The sequence below is a fragment of the Oryx dammah genome, unplaced genomic scaffold (assembly GCF_014754425.2).
Source record: "Oryx dammah isolate SB20612 unplaced genomic scaffold, SCBI_Odam_1.1 HiC_scaffold_1, whole genome shotgun sequence".
NCBI classification, from domain to species: domain Eukaryota; kingdom Metazoa; phylum Chordata; class Mammalia; order Artiodactyla; family Bovidae; genus Oryx; species Oryx dammah.
Genome location: NW_024070185.1, coordinates 58928183 through 58953281, shown reverse-complemented (window position 1 = coordinate 58953281; position 25099 = coordinate 58928183). Strand labels below are relative to the sequence as shown.

General features: G+C 52.2%; 4 protein-coding genes across 9 annotated transcripts in view; 2 read left to right on the top strand and 2 right to left on the bottom strand.

Moving 5' to 3' along the window:
- RGP1 (RGP1 homolog, RAB6A GEF complex partner 1) overlaps positions 1–1544 on the bottom strand; it is a 10698-nt gene extending 9154 nt beyond the window's left edge. The window contains exon 1 of the mRNA XM_040264221.1: positions 1466–1544. The gene's annotated coding sequence lies outside the window, so the exon portion shown is untranslated. The remainder of the gene's footprint in view (positions 1–1465) is intronic.
- Positions 1–7594, top strand: part of GBA2 (glucosylceramidase beta 2) — an 11091-nt gene extending 3497 nt beyond the window's left edge. The window contains exons 2-17 of one of the 3 annotated variants that reach the window (XM_040263456.1): positions 713–804; positions 1115–1230; positions 2891–3109; positions 3412–3651; positions 3879–3981; positions 4134–4287; positions 4375–4500; positions 4696–4868; positions 5081–5185; positions 5383–5490; positions 5590–5741; positions 5867–6003; positions 6110–6252; positions 6327–6442; positions 6541–6732; positions 7007–7594. In XM_040263456.1, coding sequence (XP_040119390.1) covers positions 713–804; positions 1115–1230; positions 2891–3109; positions 3412–3651; positions 3879–3981; positions 4134–4287; positions 4375–4500; positions 4696–4868; positions 5081–5185; positions 5383–5490; positions 5590–5741; positions 5867–6003; positions 6110–6252; positions 6327–6442; positions 6541–6732; positions 7007–7288 — 2458 coding nt within the window. In that variant the 3' untranslated portion in view covers positions 7289–7594. The remainder of the gene's footprint in view (positions 1–712; positions 805–1114; positions 1231–2890; positions 3110–3411; positions 3652–3878; positions 3982–4133; positions 4288–4374; positions 4501–4695; positions 4869–5080; positions 5186–5382; positions 5491–5589; positions 5742–5866; positions 6004–6109; positions 6253–6326; positions 6443–6540; positions 6733–7006) is intronic. The other 2 variants (XM_040263546.1, XM_040263619.1) reach the window with 2 other exon arrangements.
- CREB3 (cAMP responsive element binding protein 3) lies at positions 1488–11721 on the bottom strand. 4 transcript variants are annotated; one of them, XM_040263867.1, is made up of 9 exons: positions 11374–11721; positions 11105–11252; positions 10962–11029; positions 10756–10845; positions 9177–9283; positions 9000–9068; positions 8311–8395; positions 8130–8214; positions 7456–8048 (listed from the first exon to the last, which is right to left on the bottom strand). In XM_040263867.1, the coding sequence occupies exons 1-9, from the start codon at positions 11509–11511 to the stop codon at positions 7732–7734; spliced, it is 1107 nt and encodes a 368-aa protein (XP_040119801.1). In that variant the 5' UTR covers positions 11512–11721; the 3' UTR covers positions 7456–7731. The 4 variants fall into 4 exon arrangements, with proteins under 4 accessions (XP_040119879.1, XP_040119801.1, XP_040119727.1 ...); XM_040263793.1 differs by having other exon boundaries at positions 10962–11252; positions 11374–11719; XM_040263945.1 differs by lacking the exon at positions 7456–8048 and adding an exon at positions 1488–1545 and having other exon boundaries at positions 9000–9283; positions 10962–11252; positions 11374–11657.
- Positions 11722–11964: 243 nt separating this feature from the next.
- Positions 11965–25099, top strand: part of TLN1 (talin 1) — a 31030-nt gene continuing 17895 nt past the window's right edge. Inside the window, exons 1-17 of the mRNA XM_040263339.1 lie at positions 11965–12216; positions 18003–18165; positions 18410–18507; positions 18752–18881; positions 18963–19115; positions 19371–19513; positions 19621–19748; positions 20468–20528; positions 21146–21250; positions 21566–21721; positions 22474–22575; positions 22750–22826; positions 23050–23230; positions 23370–23483; positions 23595–23703; positions 23900–24108; positions 24228–24326. Coding sequence (XP_040119273.1) covers positions 18036–18165; positions 18410–18507; positions 18752–18881; positions 18963–19115; positions 19371–19513; positions 19621–19748; positions 20468–20528; positions 21146–21250; positions 21566–21721; positions 22474–22575; positions 22750–22826; positions 23050–23230; positions 23370–23483; positions 23595–23703; positions 23900–24108; positions 24228–24326 — 1995 coding nt within the window. The 5' untranslated portion in view covers positions 11965–12216; positions 18003–18035. The remainder of the gene's footprint in view (positions 12217–18002; positions 18166–18409; positions 18508–18751; positions 18882–18962; positions 19116–19370; positions 19514–19620; positions 19749–20467; positions 20529–21145; positions 21251–21565; positions 21722–22473; positions 22576–22749; positions 22827–23049; positions 23231–23369; positions 23484–23594; positions 23704–23899; positions 24109–24227; positions 24327–25099) is intronic.

Below are 25099 nucleotides of genomic sequence, written 5' to 3'. Positions count from 1 at the left end.
ACACACACACACACACACGATAGGCTCAGACAGAGGTCAAAGCCTTGAATCCCAAACAGAATCATTTGCCTATTGGATACAGAGCTGTAGTAAGACCAGGATATGTTGGCGTTTTTAGAAGGCTTTTCTGGGATATAATAAGAGAACAAATTAGAAAGCTTACAGTTTAAATGCTGAACTTAAAAAGAGAGACAGAAAAAGGAAAAAAAAAAGAAAAAGACTTAAAAGAAGATGGCCCAAAATGTATATGGGTGGGATTTTTTTCACCTTCCACCTAGTGCATTCTCCAGATTTTCAACCTTTCATAATCAGAAGAAAAATCATTTTAAAAAAGAAGAAAGCTATTGCAGCAGCCTATGCCTGTTTATGGGGTGGGGATGATTATACATCAGGAAACTAACTGGCCCTTTCAGCACCTCAGACAGAAGCTCCTGGAATAAATTAAACCAGTGGTGGAGTCAGAGGTGAGGAAAGATCAGAGAGCTCCTTCTAAGGAGAGTAGAGAGGAGAAACAAAGATAGTCCCATGCCATGACCAGGGGTGACTGGGAAGATGAGAGGACTTTGAACTACAGAAAAGTCAAGAGAAGAAGTTAGGAAGTGAAGGCAATGGGTCCTTGGAACAGTTAAACATGGGAAGTCACGGCTGGGTGTCCAAAGAGAGAGGTGACTGCAGCCCCTTGCCCTGATCCACAGCACCCCTTGCTCCTCAGGTACTTGCAGTGGTGGTACCAGAAGACCCAGGTGGAAAAGAAGAAACCTTTCATCGACCTCATCAACTCTGTGCCCCTGAGACAGATCTATGGTGAGCCTCACTCCAGCCCTGCTCAGTCAGAGAGGGCAGCATCCAGGCCCACTTGGAGCTAGGCAAAGAAGCCTTCAGCTTCTTTAAATTGCACTGACCCATTCCCTAGGGTTTCCCCCCACCCCAGCTTTATTGAGATATAACTAACATAGAACACTGTATAAGTTTAAAGTGCACAATGTGTGAATTTGATATTCTCCCCCGACCCCCAGCCCCAGGTTTAGGGGGACCCATCTCTATAGTCTAGAAAGTGATAAATGGGCTCTTTTTCATCTCCCATGCCCCTCTAACATCCTAATTCTTTCTCTAGGTTGTCCCTTGGGTGGCATTGGTGGAGGCACTATCACCAGAGGCTGGAGAGGCCAGTTCTGTCGTTGGCAGCTTAATCCTGGAATGTACCAGCACCAGACAGTCATCGCTAACCAAGTAAGAGCCAGGAGGTAGAGCAGAGGTCCCGGACAATACTTCCCAGGCAAGAAGGGTCTCTTGGCTAGTGTAGGATGTGGCGATTAGAGATGTACATGATTCCATCTAGTATTTTCAGGATGTTTTCTGTGTGCCAAGCCCTGTGCTGGGGTGTACTATAGGAATGAGAGTTCATGTTCCTTGAAAGAGAAAAGGTACCCCTATGCCCTTTATTTCTCTAGTAAATGCCTCCTACCTGCCTTGCTGCCCCAGCTCCACTGGTTGAGCCTGTCCCCAGCCACAGAGAGTCAGACAATTCCGGGATCACTTAACCTGCTTGAAAGATCAGAAGGGAAAACAAACCCAAAGTCTGCAAATGCACAGGAAAACATGCATGCACAGAGCACCCACTGCTTGCCCTGATTTGCCAGCCGTCAGCCACTTCGTCACTGCTAGGCCTTTGATTGCCAGAGGCATGTGGGCTACCTTTCATCATCTCTCTCTAGTGCTCTCCCATGTTGAGTTGTCCACCAAGTTCCTATTTCCTGTCTGAGGGAGGCCTCCAGCCCATCTTCAGAGGAGAAATGACTGGCAGACCTTGAACTCTATTAATGACACTGCCTTCCCTAGTTCAGGTTCACCAGCTCTGTCCAAGGCCCCAGGCTTCCTCTCTGGCTCATTCCTGAGGTATCCTGAGGCAAATGCCTTCCAGAATCATGACTCTTTTTTTGTATAATATTTAACATGTAAAGATAGTTCTATAAGGGAAGTACCATTATTATGTCCATTTTACACATGAGGCAACTAAGTACCATGCCCAAGGTCACATGGTTGGTAAATGGAAGCACTGGGATTCAGAACCAGTTTTCTCTGTGGTTACAAGCCTGTAATGTTAACCATTACCTACTATTCCAACAACATAAAAAAAAATTATTTGATGTATACATTAAAGATATTAGGTGTACTTTGAACCGAGGGAGGAGATATTAACCCCTCACAGCCCGTACCCTCCAGAGCAGTCAGGGAGTCAGAACGTAAACACATTATCACATGCTGGACTGGAAGGGTAGGGGGACACACAGGAGAATGGCTCACTGCTTGAGGGGAAGAGATGGCATTTGATCTAGGCCTTGAAGCATGAGGGGTTTTACCAAAAGGAGAATAAACACATGCAAAAGCATGGAGAAGGAAATGTATTGTGCTCAAGGAACAGTATTTGATACAACCAGAATATAAGGGCTTGAACAAGTAATGAATCTGATGGGCGGGGAGAGGCCACCTCAAGAATGAAGCTTTGAAAGCCAGGTAGGTGAGTTTAGATTTTAGCCTGAGGGCCACGGAAGTCATTGAAATATTATAAACACAGACTAACATATCTTGAGTTCTCTGTAAGAAAGATCAGTCTGAAATCCAGATGGGGTGGAGCAGAGATGGTTCGGGGCTGTCTTAGGGCAGTTAAGACCAGAGCAGTGAGAAGGGAGAGCAAGCAGGGAGAAAGATGGAAAAGGCACGATTTGCAGTGATTCACTGAGTGTAGGCAGAACGCCTGGGGGAGATGAGTTAAGCTGTGGGGCGTGGGTCACCACTGCAGGGTCTGCAGGGGAGAAGCTACTCTGAGGAGAAGGGGTCTCATTTGAGATACGTGTTACCCCATTCCAGCCCATGTGCCTTCTTGGTTTAGTTCACAGTGTGTTTGCGCCGGAGAGGACAGACGGTGTACCAGCAAGTCCTGTCGGTGGACCGCCCGAGTGTCCTGCGCAGCTGGAACTGGGGTCTGTGTGGGTACTTTGCATTCTACCACGCCCTCTATCCCAGAGCCTGGACTGTCTATCAGCTTCCTGGCCAGAACGTCACCCTCACCTGTCGCCAGATCACACCCATCTTGCCCCATGACTACCAGGTGAGGCTCCTTCTTGGTTTCCTCTGTGATCTCCCTTCCCCAGGATCTCTCTCTCCTGGAAGTGTCATGACCTGTGCAGGATAGGGGGTGGGGCGTGAACTTCACGCTGGTTTCCTAGGACCACCACCCGATTGGTCTTCTGTCTCCTAGTAGACAGCCTGCCAGGCAATGTGGGGAGATACAAGTGGAAGACACTATATTAGCGGGTATCTGAGTCAGCTCCTCGGTGCCAAGGACTGATCCTGGGAAGTGGGGCCGAAGGGCTACACAGGGACCCTCTGAGTCTGACCTTCTGCTCCCAGGACAGCAGCCTGCCTGTAGGAGTCTTTGTGTGGGATGTGGAAAATGAAGGGGATGAAGCCCTGGAAGTGTCCATCATGTTCTCCATGCGGAACGGACTTGGTGGTGAAGACGACGCCCCTGGGGGGTTGTGGAATGAGCCCTTCTGTCTGGAGCGTGATGGGGAGACGGTTCAGGGGCTGCTGCTGCATCATCCAACCCCCCCAAACCCCTACACCATGGCTGTGGCTGCGCGACTCTCGGTATGGGGGTGCCTGCCCTAATAGCACTGCCCTGAAGCCCTGCTCTCAGCCTGACCCGAGCCCAATCCCATACCACTGTGGTCTCTTCACTTCCTCAGCTCCTGAGTCCTACCCTCACCATAGCCCTCGAGCCGGTGGAACTTGGAGGTGGGAAGATGTAGAGGGGTTAGTCAGGAGCCACGCACCTATGGAGTTTCTCCTCACAAACTCTTTGACCCCCTTAACAGGCAGACACAACGGTAACCCACCTTACAGCCTTTGACCCTGACAGCGCTGGGCAGCAGGTGTGGCAGGATCTACTTCTGGATGGACAGCTGGACTCCCTCGCTGGTGATGGGGGGTCTCACGGGGAGGTGGAGGGAAGAGAGAATGTCCCTGTCTTCAGAGCAGGGCTGGGAGGCCTGGTAACCAACAGGCCTTCTTCCTATGTCAGGGATCTCTGTGGCCAAAGTGGGTACTCACTCATTTTGTGCTTCTCTCAGGAAAAAGTCTCCCTTCGCAGAAAGGAGTGGGCATCGCTGGGGCTGTGTGTGTTTCGGGCAAGCTGCCACCGCGAGGCCGGCAGCGCTTAGAGTTCTCACTGGCTTGGGACATGCCCAAAATCATGTTTGGAGCAAAGGGCCAGGTCTACTACAGGTGACGGGAATGGGAGTGTGCACGGATCATGGTGCTGGGGCTCTGAGTGGAGCCCATGTTCTCATGCCTCCCCTTCTGCCCACCCAGGCGGTACACGAGGTTCTTTGGCCCAGATGGTGATGCAGCACCCGCCCTCAGCCACTATGCCCTGAGCCACTATGCCAACTGGGAAGAGAAGATCTCGGCTTGGCAGAGCCCAGTGTTGGAGGACAGGTGCCAGTGGAGCCCGTTTCTTGCCTTTCTCCCAGACCCTCACACTTTCACTAAGACTCCCTGATTCACTCTCCACCACCAAAGTCAACAGAGGTGGTCTGGGATTCACTTGGGACCCCTACTTCACTGAACCCCAGAATCCTTCCTTTCCTGAAGTGCCACCTCATGAGACCATTACCTCCTCCTGCCTCCCAGATCCTTGCCTGCCTGGTACAAATCTGCACTGTTCAATGAACTCTACTTCCTGGCTGACGGGGGCACAGTATGGCTGGAAGTTCCTGAAGACTCCCTGCCAGAGGCGCTGGTGGGCAGCATGGGTCAGCTCCGCCCCCTCCTGCAGGAGTATGGCCGGTTTGCCTACCTTGAAGGTACGAGCTGCCAAGGGGCCTGGTTTGTGTCCATGAGGCCAGTTAGTGCCCTGCTCCACGGCAGGAGGATGGGTTTTGCCTATCCCACGGTACTGGCTAGAACATGGAGCGTGATGGTGCCCTACACCCCAATTCTAGAGGTGCGGCTAGGCAGGGCAGTACGAAGCAGCAACAGAAATCCTGGCAACGTGTTATCTCCTTCATTTCTCCAGGCCAGGAATACCGCATGTACAACACATACGATGTCCACTTTTATGCTTCCTTTGCCCTCGTCATGCTCTGGCCCAAACTTGAGCTTAGCCTGCAGTATGACATGGGTGAGAGTCCCTTTTGTGCCCCTTCTGCTTCTCAGTTCCCCACAGCCCTGAACCTTGGTGGTCCCTGACGTCTCTTCCACTGACACACGTGGATCCTGCTCACCAGTTCCCCTCGAGTCACACACACACTTCTGTGTGCGACCCCAAGCCTACCCACTCCCTGCCCCGCACCCCTCCTTGTGTATCTGCTCCCCCAGCTCTGGCCACTCTCAGGGAGGACCTGACACAGCGGCGGTTCCTGATGAGTGGGGTAACAGCGCCTGTGAAGAGGAGGAATGTCATCCCCCATGATGTTGGGGACCCAGGTACAAGTCCCTCCAGCACAAGGGCGCGTCGCTCCCTCCATTTCTGCACCCTCCACCTGAGCCCGCAGTGCAGATGACCACATTTCCTCCCCTCCCCAGATGACGAGCCATGGCTCCGGGTCAATGCATACGAGATCCACGACACTGGAGACTGGAAGGACCTGAACCTGAAGTTTGTGCTGCAGGTCTATCGGGACTATTACCTGACGGGTGACCAGTGTTTCTTGAGGGACATGTGGCCTGTGTGTCTGGTAAGGGACATGTATGCAGTGGTCTTTGTACCAGGGGCATGTTTCTGGGTGTCTGGGGAAAGCCCAGCTGGCTACTGTTGTCTTTTCTTAGTATCTTGGTCTTCAGTATCTTGATCCCTCTCTAGGCCGTGATGGAGTCTGAAATGAAGTTTGACAAGGACCACGATGGACTCATCGAGAATGGAGGCTATGCAGACCAAACCTATGATGGATGGGTCACCACAGGCCCCAGGTTGGGGGGTAGGGATTTCCAGGGCCTAAGGTGGGGAACTGGGCATCAAGGGATTGTGGGCTCAGTGTGCCTATTATACTGTATAAGAGTGGCTAGAGCTGCCAGGCTGATTCCCCCAACCCGTGTCCCTCATCAGTGCTTACTGCGGAGGACTGTGGCTGGCAGCCGTGGCTGTGATGGTCCAGATGGCTGCTCTGTGTGGGGCACAGGAGGCCCAGAATAAGTTTTCTTCCATCCTTAGCCGGGGCCAGGAAGCCTATGATCGGCTGCTGTGGAATGGTGAGTTGGGGGATCCTAAAGAATCTCAAGGCAGCTCTGGGAGGCAGGAGACTTACTTTGTCCTCCCTCTCCAGGCCGCTACTACAACTACGACTGCAGCTCTCAGCCTCAGTCTTATAGCATCATGTCTGACCAGTGTGCTGGCCAGTGGTTCCTAAGGGCCAGTGGCCTAGGAGAAGGAGACAGTGAGGTGAGAGACTAGGAGGAGAAATCCTAGAGAAAGCTAAGGGTTTTTCCTGGGGGTGGGAAGCAAGTATAAAAGACCGTGTTTCTTCCCTGTCCCTCTAGGTGTTTCCTACCCAACAGGTGGTCCGTGCTCTCCAAACAATCTTTGAGTTCAATGTCCAGGCTTTTGCAGGAGGGGCCATGGGGGCTGTGAATGGCATGCAGCCCCGTGGTGTTCCTGACACATCCAGCGTCCAGTCTGATGAAGTCTGGGTGGGCGTGGTCTACGGGCTGGCAGCCACCATGATCCAGGAGGTAACTCACTCCCTTTCCCGGCTCTCTGCCATCTGTACCTTGGCTATCAGACTCCTCATAACCTAATTCAATGCCATCTTACCCATTCAGAGAGCCTCCCCGCTTCCTTGGCATGCATTCTATTGCCTGTCTTCAGGCTTCTGCCTGTGAGCCAAATTTATCTCCCCCTCTAGCCAGGAACTCCCTGAGGGCAGAGACCCTATTATCTCCATCTGTCCAGCTGAAATAGCTATTCAAGGGTTGCCAAGTAATGACTTCCCTCTCTCCCTTACAGGGCCTGACTTGGGAGGGCTTCCGGACAGCTGAAGGCTGCTATCGTACTGTGTGGGAGCGCCTGGGCCTGGCCTTCCAGACCCCTGAGGCATACTGCCAGCGGCGGGTGTTCCGCTCACTGGCCTACATGCGGCCACTGAGCATCTGGGCCATGCAGCTGGCCCTGCAGCAGCAGCAGCAACATAAAAAGGCCTCTGGGCCAATATCCAAACGGGGCACGGGACTATGCACCAGGCCCAAACATGGACCAAAGGAAGCCATGGCAAACCCAAGCCCAGAGTGAGCCGTGTGAACCGTGGAAGGAGGCGCTAACAGCCCAGCCTTTAGCCTGACCTTTCCTCTGCCACCACCCAACCCCCAGTCTCCTGCAACCCTGAGCCACCAGGACAATCATGCCCTCCCTTCTGCCTACCCACCGTGCCAGTAAAGAGGGGTTGAGGGTGAACCATGTATCAGAATCACTTATTTATTTCTTTCTTCACCCCATCCCCTCACTGCATGACGTGTTCAGGGAGGTCATCTGATTCTCCTAGGCCCTTTCATGGGGTGACAGACATACACAGGTTCAAATAAAAGACCCAGAAAACCAGTGAGTGTGGTGTGTTCGAGTCCTCAGGCTTCCTAACAGGGCACAGGACCTGAGGCTAGGCCTCGCCCATTCCCTTTCCTCCACACACAGGCTAGGGGGCACCAGACTCTGACAAGAGGGCCCCCACATCCTCACATCTAGCCTGAGTATCGGCCCTGCAAGATCACAGATGTGGGGCTGGGAGTAGGGAGCCATCCTTCCTCTCTTGTGAGATTTGCATGCAGGGGAGAAGTGGACTCTGGGCAGGAGCACTCTGAGAAACTATCAGGCAGTGGCAATTGCAGGGGAGGTTCTGCTCTAGGAGCCTGGGGCATGAGATGGAAGAGGCAGCAAGAGTTGCTAGCAGCCTGGAGCTCATGGTCCAAGCTGTCCTTTAGTACCTCTGACTGCAGGGCAGGTGGCTCCGGCTGTGGGGGGTCCTCGCTGGGGAGGGCACGAAGCTGACGGGACAACACTGAGGAGACAAAGCCTGTTCAGGGGCAGGCTGGGGCTCTCCCCTAGCCCCTCCTTAGTGGTATCCTCAAGGCGTTCTCACCTCTGTGCTCAGCCGGCAGGCTCCCCCTTGTGTCCGAGGAGTACATAGCAGGTATGAGGAGAAGACAGAAGGAGAACAGTAGAACCTGGAGCACAGGAGAAAAGAGATAAGAAGGGCTCTGCGTTGCACCCTTCTCCCTGCCACCTGAGAAAAGAATGTCTCCTTCCATCACCATCCTCACCAAGACACAGGTGCTGCCGCTGCTGGCTTTGTTTGCTGTCTGAATCACCATGGCCTGGAGTCTCCTCAGCTGATCCAAAAGGGACCTAGAAGAGGGGACAGTAAGCACCCCCAGCCTGGCACCTTGCCATACAACAAAACCCTCCTGTTAAGGCCATCCCCTCCATGTGTGCACTGGATCCTCTCTTTCTTTTTGCAAGTGATCCCTTCTGTGACCAAAATACCAGACCTCATGAACACAAACACACACGTCTTTGCCCTGACTTAAACTTCTTTTGCAAACCCCTTCAGTGGTTCTCCACTGCCTGATCAACTCTGTATACAATCCTCACCAGGGATTATATTCTCTATCTTCTGGCCCAACTCACCTATTTTAGGGTTCCAGCCAGACTGGACTAGGCTGTGTCCTCCCTGCCTAGAATGCTCCCCACCCCCATCCCAGAATCATATCTTCTATCAAATGCCATCTGCCACACGAGGTCTTACTCCCTCTTCCTTCTTGATACTTATACTTGTGAATTTATTCCCCATTACTGTGAGCTTCATGGAATCAGAGACCCACTAAAGACCAAGCATCAGACCTTATGTATGAGAGATGCCCGGTGACAAATCAAGTATGGAGCAGGAGAAAGACTGAGACAGTATTAAGCGGGAGGGATGAGAAAACCCTGATGTGAAAGAGTTGCTTACAGATTCTGTTCCTCCAGGAGCTGTACTTTGTTCTGTAGCTCCAGATTCTGGGCTGTGTATTTCAGGACCCTGGAGGAATAACAGGGATGTGGGGACATGGCCTGTATCCTCCCTTCAAAAACCTCACACTTCCAATTACCTGTTTCTCCCACCCCCGAGTCTAGCTCCCTTTCATACCTGCTTTCTAAACCCCCCACATACACCTTCTTCTTCCTACGGCTCTCTTGAGCAGACTTTTTGTTTCGAATCTTCCTCCGCACTCGTTTCAGAACTTGTTCCTCCATCTGGGAGAAGACAGGAAAAGGGACCCCATCAGAGGAACATTAGACCAAAGAGTCTGACGGCAAACGAGTTCAATCTTCTCAAAGCAGAAATTCCTTCTACGATTTCCCTGACCAATAGGCACTCTGCTTCTGTCTGAATGGTTCTGTCCTCACAAGCCAAACCATTGTAACAATTTTGTTAAATAATAATTTTTTTAAAAAAACCTTCCTTATGAGCCAACATCTGCCTCTGTTATTTCTACCTGTTGGACTTACCTAGCACCTAATCTCTGGGGCCATAATAGAACAAAGGTCTTCAGCTATTTTAAAGCACTTGACATTTCTTCAGAGTTTAAAAAAAAAAAAAAACTGGGCAAAAATTTTAACTCATCATCTTATCTCTTCTCAGGGTGGACTGCATCTTCTTAATATCTGTCAAAGATAATAGGCTCAAAACTTAAGACGCTTTTTGGCCAATGTAAAAGAAAACAAGATAGTTACTGCCCTTCTAGTGGCAACACTATTAGAAAACTGGTATCTGATGATACAACTAGGCTTCCCCAGGGCCTCAGCAGGAAAGAATCTGGCTACAATGCAGGCGACTCAGGAAACACAGGTTCCATCCCTGGGTGGGGATGATCCCCTGGAGAAGGAAATTGTAACGTACTCCAGTATTCTTGTCTGGGAAATCCCATGGACAGAGGAGCCTGGGGGCCATAGTCCATGGAATTGCAAAGAGTTGGACACGACTTAGCGACCAAACAACAGCAACTAAATCTGATGATACAGCTTCTAAACCCCATTTCAGTAGCCAGTAGCCATATCACACTGTTGACTCAACTTGTACTTTTTTTTGGCCACACCTCGCACTTGTGGGATCTCAGTTCCCAGACCAGGGGATTGCACCCTGGTGCAGACCAGGATTGCACCCTGACCCTGAGCAGTGAAAGCATAGAGTCCTAACCACTGGATTGCCAGGGGATTGCCTCAACTTATATTTTTAAGAAATTAAAATTGTTAACCTTTCTGTTAACAGACATTGATTTCATCATAGTATCACAATACCGTGCATGTAAAGCTGCCACTCATTGCTTGAAACTCCAAATTTTACATTTACTCGTTATACTACTTAATTGTTATACTACTTGTTATACTACTCTAATACTTGATTTACTATTCAGCTACAGGTAAATTAGCATGAAACCAGTGAAACATAAGTTCAGAGCCCCGTGCTTGTACAGTACTTTCCAAATCCCTTCACTAATATTACCCTGATAATTTTGAATTCTTATTTAAAAAGAACACCAAAATTTATTAAAGCACTACAAACCAGGATCTGTCCTTCCAAGCAGTATACTAACCACATGCCCCAGCTTCCTACTCAAAAATGTGCTAATCTCTCACCTCAATTCTTTTTCAAGTTACTGATACAAAATTAACAGAACTGGCCTACTTGGAACTCACAACCCCCGTCCCCACAATGGAAGACTTACCTTAGAGAGCGGAAGCATCCCAGGCAAAGTAAGCCCCTCCTTCTCCAACAGCCTTTTCTCCTCCTCAGTCAGTATCAGCCTAGCAATCTCCTGCGGTTCCGGAGAGATGGGCAGCAGAGTTGCAAAGGGATTTCAGAAAGTAACGCGGAATACTGCCCCGACCCGCGCAATACGGAAATAACCCTCCTGTAAATCAAATCAAGTACCTGATCTGCCGGCTCTTCCACACACAGTGGAGTCATCTGAGTCCCCTCTTTTCCATAGCTCTCATTATCTGCAAAAGGGAAAATATGAATAGTCAGGCCTCGGAGTCCTCTCCTTTCCCAAACTTCACTTATTTCAGGCTTACCTAGATCTATGGAGACATGCTCTTGTGAGAGAGAATAGGTGTGGTCATGCTGGACAAGACAGGAGTTAGAGCTGCTGAAAACGTTCAACGATGATGGGGGACTCGGCAGGCAGCTCAGGAAATCCTCCACGTCCCAATCGCTCAGAGACTGCACAGGGTTCAAATTAACAGGCTTTGACCATCACCACACCCTGCCTCAGGATCAGACACCCCCACCCCGCCCACCAACCCGCCTCACGCCTCCCCGACTCAGAGCCCCCCCCACTCGCCTCAGAAAGTGGCAGCTCCCAATCCGGCGGAGACGCCAAGGCCTCGTCGGGCGCCGCACCCAAACCACCGCTTTCCTCTAGCAGAAAGCCTAGCAAGTCATGGTCACCCGGGTCCAACGCCAGCTCCATATGAGACATTTATGGAAAAGATGCGCAGAAACACAGCAGTTCACCTCGCCACCCGGACCCTATCCCCAACCAGGCGTAACCGCGACGGACTGTCAGTCGGCCCCACCTATCGGCTCTCCAGCGGCGTTTTCCTCCTAGCTGCTGGCGAAGGCTCTGAAACCGGGACACGCCTTCCAGACTCCACTCCCCGCTAGACTTCCAACAGAACACAAGTGACGCACCTACCCGCGAGGCATGCCGGGAGTTGGAGTCCCCCCACCCCACCCCGACGCGGAGGCGGCCGCGGTACGCGCCACGTCCAGGGTGCGATGCAAATAGAGGGGACGTGCCTTCCGCCCCTCAGTCCCTGAGGGCGGGCATTCTGAGGAAGCGGCTCCGCCCCGGGCTAGAAAAAGGAAGGATTAGAGCCTAAAAGGGAACTAGGGCGCAGTTCTGGCGCTTCCTCGGGACTGCGCCGCACCCTCGCTTCCTGCTAGGGAGGGGCTGCCGGTCGTCAGCGGGCTCCCGAGCATCGAGAGCTGGGGCCAGAGCAGCTTCCTGCGGTGCCCGCGACCATAGAGCGCGGGCCCAGGGCGCCGCCCGCGGGTGGGGGACGTTCCCGGGACGGAAGTGGCCGAGAGTGTCGAAGGGAGGGCGAGGCCGCAGCCCGAGAGCCACCGGGAGAACGAGCGGGTTAGCGGGCCGGCGGGCGGGGCACAGAGCCGGGCAGCGCAGGTAGGCCGGACCGGGCGAACTGGGGCCTCAGGGTGAGGCCGCGACGCCAGGCCTGGGAGGCGGGCGGGCAGGGCCCCTGACTTCTGCGTCTGTTTCGGGTCATGTTGGAGAGGTTCGCGTCCGGTGTATCTCTGCTTGTGCTCTGAGTTAAATAGGCCGTTTTTCGGCAGCCAGGCCCTTCCTGGAGCAGCCCTCGGCCTAGGATAGTTTTGAGGGAGGGTGAGGAGTGGGTGGCAGTGTGGCGCAGGGCGGGGATCGGCTTTGAGGTTAGCTGATAGCGGGTACGTGAGCAGGAACGGGTGAGTTGGAGATTAAGTGGAGTTGGGTTTTAGGAGTTAAGGTTAGCTTTAGGAGTGTAAAGCTGGGGTTAAAATTTAGATTTATTAGTGTGAGGTGTGTCTTGTGTAGGTGAAGTTTGGATTAAGGGCATTATTTTGTTTCCTGTAACGACCAACGTTAGAGTTCAGGTTAAGGGTCAACAACAGGAACTAAGTTAGAAGTCCAGTTTTAGGGCTTAGAGAAGGTTAGCATAGCCAGTACAAGGGATAAACAAGAAAGGGGTGAATCAGGAATCAAGTGACAAATGAACTTTAGGTTTAGGGATGAAGATTCAGGGTTAAAGGTCCAGAGTTGATGCTACAGGTAAAAATTAGATCAAAATTAGGGATCAGGGATTGGATTCAGGTATGTGGTAGGACAGGGATGCCTGTCAAATCCAGTACTGGGAATCAGGAGACGAATTATGGTCAGCATTAATGTTAGAAATTTCAGGCAGTTTTCTGTGCTGTAGTTGAGGTCAGGGTAGTTGACCTCAGGCAGGTGAAATTTAAGAGACTGGCAGTAGGTAGATGCCCTTGTTTTGTGGGAAAGGCTTCTTTGGCCCAGGGAAATGACAGACTAATTTCAGGCTAGGGTTCTGGGCTAGCTGGAATTGCTGGCATCAGGGATTCCAGCTTAATTCTATTCCCTAAGCCTCAGGCTCTTGCTGTGACCACCACAGTTGAGGGGGAGGGTTCTTGGATCCTGTTGTTTACAAGGTAGAAGTTAGAAAAGAGTTAGGGACCCAGGACATGTACAGGGCTTAGTAATCGTGGCGGACTGCCTAGGGGAGAAGGGACTGGTGATTAAGGGGGAAGCAGACCAAGGACACTGTTCCCATGCAAGAAGAGGATGGCTTAATTCTCTGAAAGTTCAGCCCTACTGCCTGCATTGTCCCTCAGTCCCTCGAAATTAAGCCTTCCTCTCCAACTCTGCTCCCTGGCCCTGCGTTTCACGCCCTCAGGCATACCATACCCACTGACAGAATACTTCCCTTGCCTTTAGCTTTCCCGTGCAGTTCATGTTACCTTCTCAGCCTCAGTTCTGCCTCCCTTCCCACCTCTTAATCCACACATCCCACCTTCATTTACCCTCATCCACATCTGAGCTTTCCCATCATTTTAAAGCACACTCCCACCATATATTTACCTGCTCATTCACCTACATATCTCCTGTTTATCTGCTAAATACCCCCCCACCAGCTCAACACTACTGCCAAGCCCTCACAGTCCCTGCTATATGCCATTCCCTGATTCTAAGCCTCCTAATCTCTTGGTCCAGTTATAGATCCCCTTCCCCCACTCCCCCAACAGAAAAGAGGAAATGAGACCCAAAGAGGAAACTGGGTCTTGCTGATCCCACGCCCAACCAGGCCACTGACCACACCCCCTTTCACTCCCAGCATGACCCTGCCACTGACCACAACACTGTCCCCTGCCCAGCCTGACCCAGCCACTGGCGTCAGCCCATCCCCCTCAACTCCATCTTTACTTAGACACTGCCAGCGTCTCTTCCCTGTCCCCCTGTTCCACTCATTTAACCTGATTTAGCCACTGACCACACATCTCTTCTCAACCTCCTACCGCCTGACCTGGCCTCTGACCTCATTCCCTGTCTTAGCCTCAATTCACATAATTGTTCTTCCTCTTCCCCCAGGCTGATTCAGTAACTTACTATATCCATATTTTTCCTACTGTTATCTTCCCTAGCTTGTCCTTGCATTTTTCTCTTCCCTCATTTCCAGTCTGGTAACAGTCACTAAGCCCATCCTTTCTGCCCCTACCTGACTGCTAACTGCATCCCCTAAGGCAGCCTCATGTTTGCATTCTTACCTCCTCCTGTCCTTTCTTTCCCCTCTCCCCAGTACCTTACCTAAATTCAGGCACTCTGAAGTACCTGCTGATGACTGGAAGCTGTGGGCCTCCAGCCTCACTTTGGGCCCTGGTTCCTGAGTTAAGCTTGTCATCAGATCCTGTTGGTTCTACCTCTTCAAATTTCTGATGAGTGGCATCCTCTCCACCATTCTAATTCTGGCTTCATTACCTCCGACTCGTGCCAGTGCAGGGTCTTTATAACTAACCTCCCCGGTAGCTGCCAGAGTGAGTTTGCTCAAGTCTAGTTCTGGTTGTGCCCCTTCTCTGATCATCACCTCCCTTGGCCTCCTGTTGCCCTCTTGTAGGTGAAATCCCGCATCTTCCTCCTGAGTCCACCCTTGCCTTTCCATCCTAACCTTGACTTCCCCATCACTGCTTACTTGCAGGTACCCTGTGCTTCAACCAGCCTGCTCCTCACTTCCCTGAATGCTCCTCCGTGATTTCCTGCTTTTCCACCTTTGCTTATGCTATTCTGTCTGCCTGGAATGCCACCCCTGACTCATCTCCGGCTGGCTGGAATAGTGGAGAGAGCTTGGGCTTTGGAGTCAGAAAGACCTGGGTTTGGATCCTGGCTTCACAACTTATTAGCTGTGTGACTTTGGACAAGCACCTTGAGCAAGTGTTTAACTTCTTTGAGCCTGAGTTTCCTAATCTGTAAAAATGGAAATAACGATACCTACCTTGCAGGGGTGTTGTAAGGATTAAATGAAATTGTGTACACAAAGCAATTGACATATCGTCAATAAAAGATAGATCATTGTTTTTTCTTATTATCTTTTTTTGTTTAAATCTTGACTTCAAATGACACTTTTCATGGAGACATTTTAGTCCCCTTTGCCTGACCTGAAAGCATCTCTCCCATGAGCGTGTACTGTTTGGTTCTTACCTCATCCTGCCTTCTATTATAACTATGTAGCTATCCACTCTGCTGAGGGCAGATGCGAGTGCTTACCCTTCTTGGTTCCCAGCCACTGAGAACCAGGGCCTTCCCCACAACAGGCCCTCAGAACTGCTCACTGGAAGACTAGAAGGAGAAAGCCCACAAGAGAGACATTGGGGCTGAGTGTTGTGTGCTTGACGACAGAGGTGGAGTCTTCATGGGAAGATAATGTTGTTGTGATGGAGCTGTGTAGGGGCTGTGTGCTTGAGATAAGGTGTATGTATGTAGAGACTATAAGTAACTTTGTGGGAAAGAGCTCAATGCATAGGCTGGGGTACATTTAGGGAGAATGAATATGCATGGACAGGATGGAGGTAGGCAAGGGTTATGCTGGGGGAGGTCAGGTCCAGCCCTTCAGCTGCCCAGTCCAGCCCTAAATGAGCCTGCTGCAGCCTGAGGCCGGATATGTCAGTCTCACCCACAGCCCTCCCCTCCTCCCCGCGGTTACAGACTCAGAGGCCAAATTTGGTAACAGACTTGAGTGTTACTCCCCCCAACCCTCTTACATTCTGAGTCTGTCTTCAGCTTTCTCTCTCCCTCTGTCCCTCTCTGTAACTCCCTGTCTCTCTGCAGCTCCCTCTGTGGGTATCTGCTCTGACTATATTCTCTGTATCCCCCAAATTCCTTACCCCCAGTACACTTACATTCCATTCCTTGCTGGGATTTGACCTCTGCCCTCTATCCTCCCCCCATCCCCCCCCCCCAATTGCCCAACTCCTCTGGAATGCATCTCAGGAATGTCTTGAGGGAGGAGGAGCTCTCTGGGAGGGGGACATGGTGGGGGGGGATTGTTGCTGTTCCATAAAACATGACAGAAAGTAGAAAGGGGAGCAAAGTTCTCCAGCTGGAACAGGAACTGGATAGCCTCTCCCCTTACTTCCAGGGGCCCACTTCTGTGCTCTCATTGCCCCCAACTCATTTGATTCCTTTTGTTCCTTCACCCACTTGTAGCTGTGTGGGTGTCCACTCAGGACCAGCATGAAAGTGAGGGTAGCCATGAGTCAACTCCCTTATCGGGGGCTCAACAGAGGTTTCCGTGCTTAAGGAGGAAGGGGGGTGTCCATATATCCGGAGGAAATTGGGGGAGATGTGCAGTTTCAGCTGAGGGTGGAAGGTCTTTTCAGTGTGTCCTTGGCTTGACAGACCTTCCAGCCTTCCAGCGACCCTATAGCCAGGTCTGTCCAGCTCTCGGGAGAGGTGTGCCAGGGATGGGGAGGGGGGCAGAGACCTAGAACTGGGGAGAGTGGGAGGGTCTCCTCTTGTTGGGAGTAAAGTAAGGTCAGAAATTGTCTGCCAGACTCCTGATCCAGACCTTTGCCACATCTGCCTCCTGTCTCCTGTTTCTACCTAGATTTTCAATCTCTCCTCATCTCTTCACCCTCTAAAAACACACCCTTCCCCAGCTTCCCTGGTTCTCAGCTGCTGCCTCTGTTTCCCACCTTTTGCTTCTAAGACCCCAACCTCCGCTTCCAAACTTCCCTCTAGCTGTGCTTTCTCCCCCTTGGGGCTAGCAGTTTGCAGAGAGGGGAATGGGCTGCCTGGGTGTGCTCACCTCTCTTAGGTAGGAGGCACCAATCCCTGGACGCAGCTGGTCACATCATCAGCTGCCAGGCAGACTTGTTGTCTGGTGCACTGTGCACCACCTGCCACCTCCATGGAGGGTGGAGCCTGGAGGGCGGGGGAAGGCTGGGACTAAGACACTGTCAGGAGAGGCAGCTGAGCTGGAGGGCAGTGTTTGAGAAGGACTTACTGAAGAGGACAGAGCATAGGAGGAGTTATGGTGAGAACTGGGTATTAATCTGCTATCTTAGAAGGAGCAAGGCCTGAGGAGTTAAGAGGGACTGGGCTCTCTCTCTGAGCTGCCTTGAAACACACACATATCCAGTCTGATTCCCCTTCTGCAAAATTAAAGAGTTGACTAGATCACTTTTGAGATCCCTTTGGATTAGAAAAACCATGATTCTGGCTTGACTGCTGGGGGAGCCAAATGTGGACCGAGCTGCTCCGGGAGGCCCCCAGCATGTCAAGTTACTGGAGAGCTGAGACACGTAAGCCAGGATGGCTTGAACAGCAGTGTTGGGCCTCCCTGCCAGACTAGCTCAAGTCAGTGTTTGCAGGGCTCAAGAGCCCTTGGGGATTTCCTAATATAACGTCTTCATTCTGCAGAGAAGGAGAATAAAGCTGTGAGAGGAAAGATCACGTGATGAGTCAGGGCAGCGCTCTGGAAATCCCAGACAGGGAGAAGTCAGAAGGATATAGTAAGAGACAAAGAGAAAAAGACTGAACCAGGAAGGGTGAAAATAGGGCAGAGACAGGACTGGGAAAGGAGGTGAGCAGGGACAAGAGTAAGAGAGAAACACTTGGAAGAAAGAAGCAGGCCCAGATTCCAGTGCTGGGGGTGGTGTGGTGTCCTCAGGTAACACTGTTTCAGACCTGCCTTTGTGCCTTGCAGACCAACCTCTCCTTCAGAGGTCTCAGACGCCTAAGACTAGTCCTTTTGATACAGCTCATCTTTCACTCTTTAATATCATTAAATAAAACAAGAACACACTCACTGTTTTCTGCTTTGGTGACTCCCTTACCCGGTTCTCCATGTGGGGGGCCTCCTCTCCTCCAATGAGGGTGTATTCTAATGCCCTGATGCCATGGGTCAGGTATAGCCAGGCTGGAGAGAAGAAGCCGCCACCATGGTTGCACTTTCGCTGAAGATCAGCATTGGGAATGTGGTGAAGACGATGCAATTCGAGCCATCTACCATGGTGTATGATGCCTGTCGGATCATCCGTGAACGGATCCCAGAGGCCCTATCTGGCCCTCGTGAGTCTGACTGCCCAGGTGGCTGGGGCGGGAGCCCTTGGTTCCTTCTCGTTCCCAGGCTCTTGGCCTGGGGAGATGACTCTGTTGGCCCCAAGGCCTCTCATCTCTCAGGTCTGTGTTCCTTGGGCCCCGCCCTCCTCTTTAGGCCCAGGATCACTGGGAAAATAATAAGGGGTAGTGGAGTAGCCATTCAGCTACATTGGGGTTTTTCTTTAAGCCTAAGCTGACCCATCTTCTCTTTTAGCCAGCGACTTTGGGCTGTTTCTGTCAGATGATGACCCCAAAAAGGGTATATGGCTGGAGGCTGGGAAGGCTTTGGATTACTACATGCTCCGAAATGGGGTGAGTATCACTTCACAAGGACCACCAATATCCTCTGCCATCACTTCCCTCCTTCTGCCTCCTATTCAGCACCCATATCTGTTGTCTTTGAGCTCTCCCATGCTTTCTAATAATAGGCAGTCATAATACCCTGTTTTCACACAGCCTTCCTTTTAGTGATCTACTTTCCTTCTCTCTCTGGCTGCCTAAAAAGAAACTAGTATCTTTAGCTTAAAGTGGGCCTCTCCTGTTCCTGACCCAATAGGACACCATGGAGTACAGGAAGAAACAGAGGCCCTTGAAGATCCGCATGCTGGACGGCACTGTGAAGACGGTCATGGTGGATGACTCGAAGACTGTCACCGACATGCTCATGACCATCTGTGCCCGCATTGGTAAGGGGCGTGCGGGGCTGGGGGCTCAGAAGGAGGCCTAAAACCTCTGCTGGGGATGCTACCAACCCACCCCCTCCCCAGGCATCACCAACCATGATGAGTATTCACTGGTTCGAGAGATAATGGAGGAGAAGAAGGAGGAGGTGACAGGGACCTTGCGGAAGGACAAGACACTGCTGCGAGACGAAAAGAAGATGGAGAAGCTGAAGCAGAAGTTGCACACAGATGACGAGCGTGAGCAGACGGGGGCTGGCGGGGGCGTGGGGACAACCGGGGTGTCGGGGCAGCCATTTCCGCGTGATTTTCTGAGTTTTCTTTTGCAAGGCACTGTTTAGACACTGGGGCTGCATCTGTGGTAAAACAAAGTGCTATGCTCATGGAATGGAACGTATTACTGAGAGAGGGTGGGACATGAAGAAACAAAAGATCAAAGACTGACGGTGTAAGGGCTGCAGGGACTTGGCACTGAGGGGACCCTCTGTGCCCCAGTGAACTGGCTGGACCATGGCCGGACCCTGAGGGAGCAGGGAGTGGAGGAGCACGAAACACTTCTGCTCCGGAGGAAGTTCTTCTACTCAGACCAGAACGTGGACTCCCGGGACCCCGTCCAGCTGAACCTCCTCTACGTGCAGGTAGGGAGAGGATGGGCCGGGTGGTGAGCGGCAGGGAGAGAAGCAGGAGTGTGATGGGGCACCCCTGCTCCCCACACAGCATTTGTTTCCTCTCTCTGTGCTCCTAGGCACGAGATGACATCCTGAATGGCTCCCACCCCGTCTCCTTCGACAAGGCCTGTGAGTTCGCTGGCTTCCAATGCCAGATCCAGTTCGGGCCCCACAATGAGCAGAAGCACAAGGCCGGCTTCCTTGAGTGAGTGACCCTCATCCCATACCTGTCAGGGCTCAGGACTCCCTGCCACTGCGGCCCTAGCATAGTGCGCCTGTCTCCGTCCCAGGCCTTCTCCCCTGCTTCCTCTTCTGAGTTCCCAGGGCCTGACCCCCACGGGGGCCTTTTCAGCCTCCGTCCTCCACGTGTCTCTTTCCATGTGGAATGTGAAAGTAGTCCAGACTCTGCCCCTGCCCCATACCTCTGAAGCAAGCATGTCACTTTTTTGAGAGTCTCTGAAGAATTGTCCTGCAATAGCCAGAGGCAAACAGGGTACATTTTTGTCACAGGAAACATCAGATTTCAGAAGTCTCGTAGGTCTCATCCACTGGTATTTCTCAGAATATATAGAGTTTGATGTGGCTTTCTCAGCTTCCTACAAGCATGGTCATCCTTCTAGTGAGCCCCTTCTACTCTTGTGTCCCTAAAATTGTGATCTAGTCTTTATTTTCCCCAGGAAATGAGCTTCCAACTCAAGTTCCCTCAGTCTCTTTCCCTGCAGAGAGAGACGCAGGCTGCATTCAAGAGTTAGTACTAAGTCACTTCAATTTCAGGGACAATATAGACTCTCGTGCCTTGAATCTTCCTTCTCCCCAAAGATAACACTCTCCTAGACATCTCCTCACACCCCCAGGCCCACAGTCCATGGCCCACATAGCCCTGATGCTGTCCACTACATGCTGACCCTCCCTTTTCTGGTGTAGCCTGAAGGACTTCCTGCCCAAGGAGTATGTGAAGCAGAAGGGAGAGCGTAAGATCTTCCAGGTGAATGGGGGCAAGGGACATGTTTGGGATGACGTGGGAGCTTTGCTGCCTAATCCTACTGACTGAATGGACCCCCTCCTCGTCACCCCTACCCTGCTTCCGCCCACCAAGCTGTTCTACCTCTCCTGTGCCAAGAAAGCAAAAGACCTGGGCTTCTGGCCTGCGCTGCATCACTGCATCTGCTGTGGAACTCAGTTCAGTAATCTTGTTTCCTTTCCTTTCCCTCTAACATGGGATAGCTGTCTTCCCTGAAAAGGACTGATAGGGAATCACTGTGAAGAGTAGATCTTTGTACAGACGGAAGGTGTTATCTCTGCTCTTTGGATCCTCAGCCGAAAAGGCCTTCTGTTTGACCTTCTACTTCCTAACTATCCCTTCACATCTATAGAACATGTCCAAGTCCCTTAACTGTATCCTTCGCTTCTTGAACCATCGCTTCGGCATATTCTATATCAGCCCACCCCCTCACCTTCTCATTTCTCATAGCCTGCATCCCCTAACTTTTTCTGTGTTCCCATAATACTCTCCTACCATAGTTCACATCCCAACTTAACTTCTAGTCTGCAATGTCATCTTACTCAGATTTTGCTAAAAGTTTCCCCATTTCGTACTCAAAGGCACACAAGAACTGTGGACAGATGAGTGAGATTGAGGCCAAAGTACGCTATGTGAAGCTGGCCCGTTCCCTCAAGACATATGGCGTCTCCTTCTTCCTGGTCAAGGTGGGTTACTGACCCTTCTCCCTGCCCACCCTTATCTCTGCTCTTATCCTTTCCTCTCTGAGTCTCTTGCCGTGCCCTGAGTCACATTTTCTGCCATTCCCCAAGAGTTTCATTTTGTTCCCTGTGAAAACTTGCCCCCTTGTCAGCACATCCCTCCCTGCCCTGCGTTTTTCCTCCCTTTCCCTTTATCCTAATGTAGCCTTGTCCAGGTCCATCCATAGACAACCCAGTTTAGCTCTCCTGCCACCATCAGCACCCCTTTGTGGTCTGGATCTGATCCCCTGACTAATAACATCCACGACCTCTGCCTCATAGGAAAAGATGAAAGGAAAGAACAAGTTGGTGCCCAGGCTTCTGGGCATCACTAAGGAGTGTGTGATGCGAGTGGATGAGAAGACCAAGGAGGTGATCCAGGAATGGAACCTCACCAACATCAAACGCTGGGCTGCATCTCCCAAGAGCTTCACCCTGGTGAGCTGGGGTCTTGAGGGAGAAAGGGCTGTGTAGTTTTCAAAGAAGGGGCAGCCGTAGGGTCTCCCCAACCCCTCTGTGCAGAGGTAGGTACCCTGAAAATTATTCCAGAAAAAAGGAGAACTTTGGAGCTACTGCAGGAACTTGGAGTTTAGAATAGAGGAGAAACTCTGTACTGGAGAATGAGAGAAGCTAAAATGAAACAGATTTAAAAATCAGCAGAACCAAACTGTAACCAGCAAGCTGAGATCACAGGCCGCTTGGAGTGAGGGAAGAAAAAGATGATAGAAAAATAAGCCTCCCTTCTTTCAGCAGCAACTCCTTACAGTAGCCCGCCTCTAGCTTTGTGTTTCGGCATTACTAATTGAAGACTGATCCCACCTTGAGGAAGTGCCCCACTGAGAAGGGGTATTAGTAAAGGCGATTTTTCCATTTTGGATATTAGTGCTCATCCTTAACTCTGGTCATTTAGTGATGAATGTGTCCTCTCAATTTATCATCAGGGTGACAGAAGAGAGACTTCCTAAATACCATGTATTTGAAAATGTGTAGTGTAAAGGATACTCCTTAGAAATAAAGTATTTCCCTCCAAGGGAAATAGAGAACTAGGAGACAAGAAAGGCTGTTGTCCCAGAGGCTGCTCGCACAGGAGGGCACCCTCAACAGCTCGGCCTTGGGCTCTTGCCCCACCCGTTCCTGTTCCAGGTTGACTTAGGCTTTCCCACTGAGCCCTGTGCCCATTGTTCCCCTAGGATTTCGGGGACTACCAAGATGGCTACTACTCGGTGCAGACGACCGAGGGGGAGCAGATCGCTCAGCTCATCGCTGGCTACATCGACATCATCCTTAAGAAGGTAAGCACTGGCTCCCCGAGCCCCGCTTCCTCCGTCTCTTCCTGTATGTTGCCCGCATGCTGGTCCTTTAGAAACTGGGACCCAGGTTCTGGAAGATGGCTGACTGGGGAAAGATTAGAGGCTGCCTTTTCCACTTCCCTCTTCTTTGACGCTTGTTCCTTTTTTCTCCTACAGAAAAAAAGCAAGGATCACTTCGGGCTGGAGGGAGATGAGGAGTCTACTATGCTGGAGGACTCGGTATCCCCCAAAAAGTACGAAGGAAGCTGGGCCCCATTCCTCGGGCAGGGAAGGCACGGCATGACCCCAAGGATTGGGAGGGTGGGGGTTCCTTAGGATGTCTCTCTATCAAGTCTCAGGCTGTGATGAGGCCTCACGCACCCCGCAGAGCACAGGACAAGCAGAGGCAGTAGAGCAGGTAGGAAGGGGATGAGAGGAGGAGGTCCTCGAAATGCCCCCTGATCGTCTCCTCTTCAGGTCCACTGTGCTTCAGCAGCAGTATAACCGGGTGGGGAAGGTGGAGCATGGCTCCGTGGCCCTGCCCGCCATCATGCGCTCCGGAGCCTCGGGTCCTGAAAATTTCCAGGTGGGCAGCATGCCGCCTGCCCAGCAGCAGATTACCAGTGGCCAGATGCACCGAGGACACATGCCTCCTTTGGTGAGAGTGCCCCTACTGCTGCCATGACTGCTGGGCCCAGCTGGGGGTTAGGTAGCTATTCATAGTCCTCTCCTTGGCCTCAGGCTCTCCTTTATCTTTTCCCTCTAAATGTTTCCTGTTACTCCTCCTTGTCTTGTAGACGTCAGCCCAGCAGGCGCTCACTGGGACCATCAACTCCAGCATGCAGGCTGTGCAGGCCGCCCAGGCCACACTGGATGACTTTGACACTCTGCCCCCTCTGGGCCAGGATGCTGTGAGTGTGGGACGGAGGAGGGCCAGTGGTCCTGAAGCTGGAACTCCAGGGACCAGGGTTGGGGTGAACTGGAGCAGAGCCAATCCTGAGGTTGGTTTCTCTTCCCCTCAGGCCTCAAAGGCCTGGCGTAAGAACAAGATGGATGAATCCAAGCATGAAATCCACTCCCAGGTAGACGCCATCACCGCTGGCACCGCCTCTGTGGTGAACCTGACTGCAGGTAGGCTGGATGCCCAGCTCTCTGGGCAGTGGAGGTGGGAGGGCGGGTGTGTGCAAGCAGGAGTGTGACTGCACCTTGACTCACGGAAGGGACTGTGTGTACGTCTCCCTCAGCGTGAGGGGTGGGGATGGGTGTCTGTGTGTGTGTGTGTGTGTGAGACTGCCTGTGACTGATCTCGTCTTCCTCCTTCCGCAAGGGGACCCTGCTGAGACAGACTACACAGCAGTGGGCTGTGCAGTCACCACCATCTCCTCCAACCTGACGGAGATGTCCCGTGGCGTGAAGCTGCTTGCCGCCCTGCTGGAGGATGAAGGCGGCAGCGGCCGGCCCCTGCTGCAGGCGGCCAAGGGCCTGGCGGGGGCAGTGTCAGAGCTGCTGCGCAGCGCCCAGCCAGCCAGTGCCGAGGTCAGGGCCAGGGTCCAAGCCCAGGGATCACAGGGTGGAAACGGAACCGTGGGCATGTAGGACCCCTGGACATCTTGGTGGAGATTGGGCAGCTTCTGACCGGTGTTCACTCTCCACAGCCCCGTCAGAACCTGCTGCAAGCAGCTGGGAACGTGGGCCAGGCCAGTGGGGAGCTGTTGCAACAAATTGGGGAAAGTGATACTGACCCCCACTTCCAGGTTGGTGACTCACCCAGCCCCCAGAACCCCAGCTTCTAGGAGGTGACCTCTGATCCTGAATCCAGCTCTAGTCCAGCTACTATAAATTGACCCCTCAGAACCAACCTGAACCTCTTTCCAGGAATCACACTGGGAACCCTCTCCTAGTCCCTTTCTGGGGGGCTAAGAATTCAGAACCCCTGAATCCCAGCTTAACCTATTAGTTCACCCTTGGCCCTTATTGGTGATATTTTTTTTTTGGCCACTATCATCTTTCCCAGGCCTCCCCATATGTAGCCCTCACCCCAACTTGAGGGCCTCTTGACCCCCCTTCTAATCCTTTAACCTCATACCCAGAGGATGCTGCCCCCTCCCCACCCCATGCCAGTTTCCTCAGCTGACTTGTCATCCTGGATTTCCCATGCAGATCTGTGTACCCAGCGGGGCTGGGTTTCCATCTCCCCCCGACCCCCCCACGGTAATGGCCTCTGGCCTGGGCCTTCCCAGCTTTGTCCTCTCTGAGCCGCATACACTCGCTCTGCCCCCTGCCCTGGCCTCTGGGGAGCAGAGCACGACGGGAGCTGGGGAGGCGTGGCACAGGCAGGACCTGAGAAAATGGGATCCAGAGGGTCATACAGGGACTTGCTCCCGAGACTCTAGGGTGACTGCCTCCAACCAAAGGCGGAGAAGAAATAGAGAAAAAATGCTGGGGGTGGGAGGTCCCTCCCCCCCAACCATCCTGTTGTAAAGGCACTGCCCGCCCGCCCTCCCTCCCCATTGCCGTCTGGGTGTAT